Here is a 10238-nt window from a genome sequence, read left to right as displayed (position 1 = left end):
TAGAAACTAATTACCATCTACATAGGGTTAGACAATATGGTGCCCTCCGGCAGTTGGCGGAATACAGCTCACACCATCCCAAACCATAAGCCACTTTGACTGGGGTTGATGGCAGCTGAAGTCCCACAACATCTGGAGGGCATCGCAATGGCTGTTCCTAACACAGAACACAAAGAGTTGGATCTTACACTTAGGCAGTGGCGTAGTGTGAGTTGTCAGCACCCGGGGCAAGGCAAGTAATTTGCGCCCCCTAACCCGTGGATTTGCGCCCCCTAACCTGTGGATTTGCGCACCCTAACCCTAACCCCCAGATGTTGCACCAGGTGCGGCCGGCCCCCCCTGCACCCCCATGCTACGCCACTGCACTTAGGAATGATATAATAAAAAAATTATCAAGATGCTACACATGCATTCCCCTTAAAAAAATTCACTGAGAACAGGTGCAGAGGCTAATGAGCTCTGGTTCAAATTAAGCCTTTTACAGTAAGTCCATATCTCCCCCTCAGAGGAAATCAGTGATAGTCTTTTGCTGCAAAAAAAGGAACCTCGCTGCTTCTAAATAATTTTCAGTAAAATGCCATGTCATATTTCAGTCCGTTTAATATTTGGGAGATTAAATGGAGGCAAAATATTAAAAACAGCATGGGAATTATATCATACAAATAATGTGTAAAGCAGGAAAAAATTGCAGTTTATAAAGATGGGGTGCATCACAAATATCAGCCACTAGGTGATGCTAAAAATTCAAGTCTTTGCATCTTATTGAAGTCTATGAGAAATTGGGTGGTAAGAAGGCGGGGGTGAGGGTGGGCAGAGGAGGAGCTGGAAGCCGAACATTGAAGTCATTAACTCTGAGACTATAAAAAGACAGCTCCACAGTAAGTAATTTATAACAGCCTTGTCTCTTTGGATGTGAATAGTGCTTTTCTACTGTTATGGCACTGGTTCCTGTCAAAAGTGCACAAACACTTGATGCTGAATGCACAGGTGATCAGAAACTTCTGACAGCCGGAAGAACATATGCAGGACCTGAAGAGAAATAGGAAGGAACAGCACTGGGTAAATAGCTACATTTTTTCTTTAATTGTAAATGGAAGCTATTAGGATCCTTCAAAAAATGTGTTGTATTCATGAATGGTTTTGACTGCTTGCAACATCTTTCATAATGCAAACATTCAGAAACATCTCATTATTCAGACGGAACAGAAAAACCATATTGCACTTTAACCGTGAAGTAATAGTGATCAACTTTAAAAAATAGCAGCACCAAACCTGCTGTTATAGCAAACCCTTGAATATCAGTATATCTTTGGGGATGTGAGATTTTGCTGCAAGACGGCTGGCTAATGCTACAGTCATTTGCTGTTTGTGTCACAGTACTTGCAAACTTGAGAAGTACAAAGATGAAGGAGAAGCTTTGAAAGCTTAGCTTGTAATTCTTGCAGGAATTCAAACTTTTATGTAAATCTGATTGGCTGAGCTAATGAAATCTGGTCTTATAGCTGTTCTGTTCAGTGGGGTTCTCAAGACTTGTTCAGACTGAACATACTAATTTTCTGCGGAAGTTTGCTCAGTGTATTTATCTTCTCTGGGATATATAGAAATGTGTCGATCGTGAGAAAAATAGGTGGTATAGGAAGAGAGATTTTGTATGGGTATAAGATACAGGGTGGGGGAGTTCATCGCCCTATCTCCTTCCCGTTCCTATGTTTTAAATTGCTTCTGTGCTCCTTGCTTTATTTGACTTTGGAAGCAACCCACATTGCAACTCTTGGGTCTGCCATTTACATATCTAGTTTCCCCTTTGCATTTCATTCCTTTTGTCACCATCAGCTCTGCTTTATGTCATGCTTTGTGATCGTTTGGCAGGATCTTCCGCCTTTCCGAAGAATGCACCTGCAGGACTGTTTTACAATAAGTCTCCCAGACTGAAAACAGCACCTTCTTCAGCCAAGATGAACTCATCTAATCAACCCAGCATTCCAGACCTTAACTTGAGCGCTCTTGGGAGCAACCTGACTGTGCCCACCATCAAGACCAAGGCATCAACATGTGAGCAAGTGGCCATAGCAACGGAGGTGTTTCTCATACTTGGCATTGTAAGCCTTCTTGAAAACATCCTAGTTATCTGTGCCATAGTTAAGAACAAGAACTTGCACTCTCCTATGTATTTCTTTGTGTGCAGCTTAGCTGTTGCTGACATGCTGGTCAGCGTGTCAAATGCCTGGGAGACCATAACCATATATTTATTAAACAATAGGCATCTAATTATTGAAGATGTTTTTGTACGTCACATAGACAATGTTTTTGATTCGCTGATATGTATATCTGTTGTGGCTTCCATGTGCAGTTTGCTAGCTATTGCAGTAGACAGATATATCACTATCTTTTATGCCCTCCGTTATCACAACATAATGACGGTGAAAAGATCAGGGCTCATAATTGCATGCATTTGGACCTTTTGTACTGGCTGTGGGATCATCTTCATCCTTTATTATGAATCAAAGTATGTCGTCATGTGTCTCATCACAATGTTCTTCACTATGTTGTTCCTCATGGTCTCGCTGTACATACATATGTTCCTTCTGGCTCGTACTCATGTCAAGAGGATAGCAGCCTTGCCAGGATATAATTCCGTTCACCAGAGGACCAGCATGAAAGGTGCCATCACCCTGACTATGCTGCTGGGCATCTTCATTGTCTGCTGGGCTCCATTTTTCCTCCATCTCATCCTGATGATATCCTGCCCTCAGAATCTCTACTGCATTTGCTTCATGTCACACTTCAACATGTACCTCATCCTCATCATGTGCAATTCAGTTATCGATCCCTTGATCTACGCCTTCCGAAGCCAGGAAATGCGAAAGACTTTCAAGGAGATCATCTGCTGCTACAGCATAAGAATGGTCTGCGGACTGCCCAGCAAGTATTAGGGGAAATGTGAATTTGGGTTAAAAGAACAAAACTTCTTAAGAGGCTCTCTAGATGTTGTTGGATTTGAACCTCCCAGCTGAATGGTTAATGGGCTGATGGAAACTGTCGTCCAACAACATTTGGATGGTCACATGTTCCCCATCCCTCTTCTAAACATTTTATTGTTCCATATGGAATGCTATGTCCAGCTTGTGATAGTGATCATTTCAGTGCGGGAACCTGAAATTTCTCTCACTGAAATTACTCATTTTGGACAGTTTTCCATGGGCTCCCATAAACATGAGTGGCATCTGTTTACTATATGAAAGCACTTAGGGTGGAGGAGATAACCCAGCACTGATACTGACACACACACACACACACTCTGACTAAATAACTGTGCAAGTGGAACTACTTCTACCCCATTCTCCTTACCCCTAAATTTTTTCGGAGGGTTCCCCCAACATCCTGGAGCAGATTTGAGGGTGGCACAGGGCACACGGGGTGGAAGGGAGAGAGAGGGAGGGATAGTCCTGTTGTGCAAGTGGAAGTCATTTCACTCACACAATTATTTAGTTAAATATTGACATCTACCTATCTTATCTATGGCATGTGTGTGTGTATACACACCAGTGTGCAAAGGAGCAGAATCTATATTTTTTATTTTCCTAACTAGTGACTGTAAATATATTTGTTTCATTCCCTTTGCACTGCATGAAACCCTGGTGAGTTTTAAACCAAACAATGCATTTGTTGGCATTCTTTAGTTCTGATAGGATCTGTCAGGTACAGAGTGAAGAGTTTCCTTCACAGGCTCTGATTAATACTAGGTGACAAATACAATTTGCAAATGCCCGGCTCCACGTGCCTCAGCCTCTATGAGGATGGCCAAGAGATATCAAGACAGACCCACACAGCTCTTCATGATTTTAAAAACAAGAACAGCACAACAGATGAATGTAACCAAAATATTTTCTTGCGTGGAATGCAAATTCTGAAGACGTCCATTTTGTTGTGTCTGTTACTTGTCGATAGAAACGTGGCTAAAAAGCCTGCTGTAGAACTGTGATAGAAATAACTAGTCAGAGTAGACCACTGGTGGGTGAAGGAGAATGGATGGTCCAACTCTGTGGCCCAGTCATTTTGGTTTACACAGCCAGCACTGCTGTTGTGTGGCACAGGGAAGCAGGATGGGATAGAAGAAAGTCCAGGAGAAGCTCCGCAAATGGCATCTCAGTGCTGATCATTGGCTTGCAAATAGCAGCGGCTGTGCCTCTTGTGTTGCTGTATCATTAAAAAAGAAAAGTGGGTGGAGCAAGACCTCTGTCTCCAACTTGTCAAGCATAGGAAACAGCTCTAGCTTCTGCAATGTGAATGTATTTTGGTATTATGACAGCTAAATTTCATTTACAGATCAGCTGCTCATCAGGTGCCCACTGACCTGTGCATAGCCCACTTGTTTTGATTAGATAACCTGTGCCCATGTTTACAAATGCACTTGAAGATACGCAAGGACACTTTTCAGTGAGGAAAAATGGTGGACTTTATGAGCCTTTCATATTAAAGATGCGTTAGAAACAGGGATGGTTAGAAACATTGTGGAATTGTAGAGTTGGAAGGGAGCGTGAGGATCATCTAGCCCAACCCCCTGGAATGCAGGAATATTTCATCCAACATGGGGCTCAAACCCACAACCAGCGGCGTAGCGTGGGTTATCAGCACCTGGGGCAAGGCAAGTAATTTGCGCCCCCTAACCCGGGGCAAGGCAATTAATTTGCGCCCCCTAACCCGGGGCAAGGCAAGTACAGTAATTTACTCTCCCAAGCAGCAGCAGCGAGGCTTCTCTTTCCCCCGCGCTCTCCTGGAGCTGCCTCTTTTCTTTCCTTTTTTCCCTTTCTCCAAGGCTTTTCGCTTTCTCTCCTTAATTAATTACTCCTCCACACCACAGCGTTTCCTGGCTGCTCCCCCCCTTCCCCTCTCTCTCCTCCTCGCTCTGCTTGCCTTGCCCTGCCCTGCCTGAGGGCGCCCTGAGGAGACTCCGCTCTCCTTTTTGACCAGGCGAGGTGGAAAAGTCTCTTCCCGCCCCCTCGCCAGACTCCCTGCTCGGCTCGGCTCACTACCCAGGCGGCCAGTGGAGAGAGAGCCGCAATTACCATAAAGCTCCTCTCCCTCCGCTTCGCCAAGCTGTCAAATCCCCGGCAGCAGCGGCAACGGCAGCAGCAGGCGCAGCCAGACCCCCGCCAGCCAGCCCGCCCGCCCGCCCGGCTTCCTCTCCTTTTTTTGCCCACGGCAGAAGGCTTCGCTCTCCCCCTTCCGCGACCTCCTCGCCAAGCCGAGCGAGCGCGGGCTCCCTAACCCGTGGATTTTAGTAGGGGCAGAGAGCTGCTAGTGCGAGTGCGCCCCCCCGCCCATGTTGCGCCCGGTGCGGCCGGCCCCCCTGGCACCCCCCACGCTACACCACTGCCCACAACCTTAGATTAAGAGTCTCATGCTCTACCAACTGAGCTATCCCATTTGAAAGCCCAAATCAGAAAGAAGACCTGCAAACATGGGGCTCATCATAGGCATATACAATACCGCAAGTCTCTGGTTGCAAAAGAGCTCCAATTTTCTTTTTTGGGAGGATGACAAAGGTCCTATGATGTAGAGACCTTGACCCTATTTGCACGAGCCTATTATTTCCTATTGAGAGTATCAACAATCAGTGTCATTAAAAACTCCTACCATGCTCAGAGTAAATGGGGCATGAATTAAGCACCTTTAAATTTCCGCTGATTTCAGCGGGAGAGTTAAGCATATGCTGAAATCTCTTTTGAATTAAATAGGATTTAATGTTGCCTAGATTAATGTCCTAGGTGTTTTTTTTTTTAGCACTGCAGGAACTGAATTCCAGAATCTATAGAACACATCCATTTCTTCACCCTGAGTGTGTATTTCAATGTCAAATCAAGAGGATTATTACCTTTGTGATTGTTCCAAGGTCAACACTGAGAAGCATTAAAGCACATTCTCATCTACACAGCAACTACGCAGTCAGCCTTGGGAAGTCATTTTAGAAAAATGCGGAGGAACAGACATACCTGTAGGCTCCATCATTCTCAAGGAACAACTGCTTTTGGAAATTATGCTTTCGGGGAATTGCAGTGTTTAGGAAGGTGAGAGGTGGGTTGATTTCAAGGCATTAGTCTTCCAGAAAATATAGTGGATCTGCAAGATACCTTTTTAAAATTTTTTTATGTGTGCATTCATACATAAAATGCAGTAACATGCAATTAATAGTTTTCTAACATATACTTGAAATCCTCTTGAGCTTTCAGTACAAAGTATAAATCTCAAAGTTTCAGCAGTGAGCTTGTTTTAGGGCAAAGTTTTTTCAGGGCCAAATTTAGTCTTCAGACTGCTTGTAGGTCTTGGAACCAGGAAGCAGTATAGTGTGGTGCTTGATGTATTGGAAAGAGATAATTCTTTTGGTAGGGCTTTTAACTTTGGTTAAAAACTAAGTGATGGAAACTGTGGAAGAAACATGTGCATTATTGAATTGTGCATAAGCAGATTTGCCTTTCTGTTGAATAATATTTTCATGTTTTCCTAAATATCTGACTATGCCTTCCATCACTGTGACATTGGGAAAATGATAACATTTTCTTATTTTCATCCCTGCTATATGAATCCCTTCTATATGAATCAGGGTGTTATCTCATTCTGCTGATGGGACACTGAGGCTAGGGGATTGCGACAGCATAATGTGACAATAACATACTTACTGAACCCATGACAGCATAATGAGGTAATAACTGAAGTAGAATTTGAACTTATATGGATTTCCTTATGCTCAGGTTCAACTACACTAGAATTGTTTAGTGAATTTGAATTTAGATGAATGACTTTCCATGATTTTTTTTAAATGACTGGACTTAGTTAATTCTTACCATACAGTCGTAAGGGTGGCTAAGGGGTCAAAAGTCAGTTAAACCACGTCCTCCTTTGTCCCTTTCCCAAATCTTTCTTTTTTCTACATTTCCCTCCCATGTTTCCAATGGAAGGCAAAGAAAAGGGTGATATTTACATTATCTCCTGATCTGGTATAAAATTCTTCTAGGTTGGGGGAGTGGGATGGATCCAGATTCTTTAACTACAAATCTTTCCACAGTCTTCCCCAGCACATCCCCAACTCTTATATCATCTGCTTTTTGACCTTAGTGATTTTGGAGTTCCACAGAAGTTGCCACAGCTGTGGAGAGGTGATGGGGTCGGGCAGAATCTAATACTAGATCTTCCTCTCTCTTTCTTCAGCCCTGGTCATAAGATTGTAGCCTAAAACCTACATGAATGCATTGTGGTAGAGCCCAACACTGATGGTATTAGCAGTCTGAACTGCTGTGCCATGGTGAATTTTGTTTGTAGCATTAAGAATGGAGAGTTCATATTATTTATTGTTATATTGTAAAAAGCACAAGATGCATCCTATTTGTTCCATAAGGAAATCACAGTCTTCAGTGGGCATTCCATTTAAACATGATATAGATAATATTGAAAATTGAAAATTTCAGCTGGATAGTTTAAAAGATTTTGTTGAAATGTACATAATCTCATTTTCTCTGGAATTTTACTTGAAATAAAAATACACGTTTCTGATGTAATTTTGAAATGGGTTGAAATGGAATTATAGAACTTTCCTGTGCTTGCCTGTGAATGATAGCACATCTCTGTCATTTTTAACAGTACAGTGGTACCTCTGGTTGAGAACGGGATCCATTCCGGAGGCCCGTTTACAACGGGAAAGGCCCGCAACCTGAAGCATCGTATCTGCGCAGGTGTGCGGTGTGATTTGGTGCTTGCACGCATGCGCAAAGCGTGATTTAGCACTTCTGTGCATGCGTGAGCAGCAAAACACAGAAGTAACCCTTTCTGGTACTTCCGGGTTGCCACGGGACGCAACCTGAAAAAATGTAACATGAAGCAAACGTAAAATGAGGTATGACCGTATCAGTAAGACTGCAACTGGCCTATTTTAGTAGGCTTGTCATCTAGAATAAAATCACACATTTTAATTTCTCAGTTTAAATGCATGTATTAACTGCATTTTAAAAGTCAATTTTATTTTTGATTGCAAAAGAAATAGGATTGTCTCCAAATTTGTGTGAGTAGAAGGCAGTTCACGCAGAAGGCTTTCCCTTCTTCCCTTCTCCCACGCAGACCCAAAAAGTCACTCGCTGAGGCAGGGAGCATCTACCAAACAGTGCAGGATATTGTCAGGGACTGGCTGGATGACAAGGAGTGGTGCAAGGCACCTGATGGCGAACCCCTAGGAAAGCCTCAGAGGAGGAAGGTTCAGAGCATGAGGAATGGTAGTGGGACACTGAGGACAGGTCAGAAGATGAAGGAGGGAGGAGAATGGTGGGCCACTGAAGAAGCAACAGGCTTGGGCGAGAGGGAAGAGCCAAGGGCAGAAAGCTGTTCAGACTCAAAACATGAAGCAAGAGTCCTGTCCCACTGTGTTTATGGCTATGTGAGCAATCTCCAGAAGAGGAGGGGTCTTGGGGGCAAGTGTGAAGCAGGAACCATCAGTCCTGGAAACTGTGCTATGGAAGCTGGTCTTGCCTTGAGACTTCTTTGTGTTGTCTGCTGTTTTCTTGAATAAAGAATTAAACTTCCTGCTCGTCTCTATGTTTGAGTGCTGACCTATGTCTGAGCCAGCCCTGACTGATATGTTGTGTCATACAGGGCTGAAGTGGGAGGGTATCCTAAATTGCCCAAAATCAGGCAGAGAAGTCTCATCCTCAGTGTCTCTTTTCCCGATGTCATTCTGGAAGGTTAAATGTACACTGATGGTGTGGAATAAATGTTAAAAATAAAGAAGGGAAGCCATTGTATGCACAGATATCCATGTATGGATGCAGGACAATGTACTTCGGACCGTGTTCATTGTGATTTGAGAAGCACAAGTCACTTAACATTAGAAAACATATTGTGAATAAAATGATTGAACAAGTCCCTGTACGGACAGTGCACAGAATATTTATTTCATAAACTTTATACACCACGAGATTATGAAAACCCACAAAGTGGTATACAAAAAGATAAAACAAAAGAATCAAGAAAAATTTACAACCATATGCATATTCCTGTACATATTTGTCTAGACTGTATTTACTAGTTATGTGGATATTCCTGTAATGGAAAATTAATGTTCATAAAGCAGAAGAGTGAAAATGCACAAACCGTACCTCTGCATTATTTGTAGTATATAACTTGTAGTTTTAGATTGTATGCACACACATTCTATTTATATGAGCACAAAATCCAATTCAGGGTTCTGCACCCTAAAGCCCACTGAATTCAGTAGGTATAAACTAACAACTGTGTGACTCGTTATCTGTGTCCGTGTGTGCGTTATATGCTCAAACTCCATGGTGTGCAAATATAATTGGAAATTATATTCCTATTTAATGAGGAGGAATATGAAAGGACTGAGCTACAGGTGCCAGGAATAACTTCTCACCTCAAGTGAGGGTTGAAAGTGCCATGTGTGAGCTAATGAGCAAAAACATGGCAGGTGCCATTCTCTCTCTCTCTTTTTTAAAAATATTTTTTACTGGAATTTTATTTACAACATAACATAACCCCCCACCCTCCAATACACAATCCACCCTCATTAAACGTGAATATAACATACAGTGAGCATAACATACAACAATGCAAACAATGAAATAAAAGACTTCCTTTATCCCGTATCTGGCCTCCTTATTTACTTCTCATAAACTGTTTTCTTTATGAATAATTATTAAGATTTTTCTAGTTATAACTTAAATATCCACAAAGTCTCCTGCAGACATTAATCGAAACAAGTCCAGGTATGTATTTTAGGGCACTGTTTTGTGAAGTATTCTCTGCATTTCCCCCATGCTTTTTGAAACTCTTGTCTAGTGCAGTGTTTCCCAACCTTTTTTGGGCAAAGGCACACTTGTTTGATGAAAAAAATCTCGAGGCACACCACCATTACAGCCCCGTGACGTCAGCGCGCAGCGTCATGCCGGGAGGGACGCACGAAAGTGTAAGTTTCAATTTTTTTCCCTCCCCCTTGCCGGGGAACCTCCAAGCTTTGGGGGTGGGGGGGGGAGGAGGCAGCAAAGCGAGGCAGGAAGGAGAGCGCGGCTTGGCTGGGTGAGCTTTGGCAGGGGCAGGGAATGAGAGCTGTGAGGCGGGCGCTGCGGATGGAGGCGCTGCCCGCCGAGCTCGCAGGCAGCCAGGCAGGCAGACGGCGAGAGCCCCGCGCTGGGCGGCCTCTCCTCGCCGCCGCCGCCCCGCCTCTTGCCGCCCGACTC

At 43.4% G+C, this 10238-nt stretch overlaps 1 protein-coding gene across 1 annotated transcript; it reads left to right on the top strand.

Moving 5' to 3' along the window:
* Nucleotides 1-863: 863 nt before the first annotated feature.
* Nucleotides 864-8907, top strand: MC5R (melanocortin 5 receptor). Its single transcript, XM_081205724.1, has 3 exons — nt 864-1059; nt 1870-4389; nt 5515-8907. Exon 2 carries the CDS (start codon nt 1956-1958, stop codon nt 2931-2933), a length of 978 nt encoding a protein of 325 aa, XP_081061850.1. The 5' UTR covers nt 864-1059; nt 1870-1955; the 3' UTR covers nt 2934-4389; nt 5515-8907.
* Nucleotides 8908-10238: the final 1331 nt, after the last annotated feature.

Source organism: Podarcis bocagei, assembly GCF_964188305.1.
Source record: "Podarcis bocagei genome assembly, chromosome: 8".
Taxonomy (NCBI): domain Eukaryota; kingdom Metazoa; phylum Chordata; class Lepidosauria; order Squamata; family Lacertidae; genus Podarcis; species Podarcis bocagei.
This window is presented reverse-complemented; position numbering and strand designations above follow the sequence as displayed.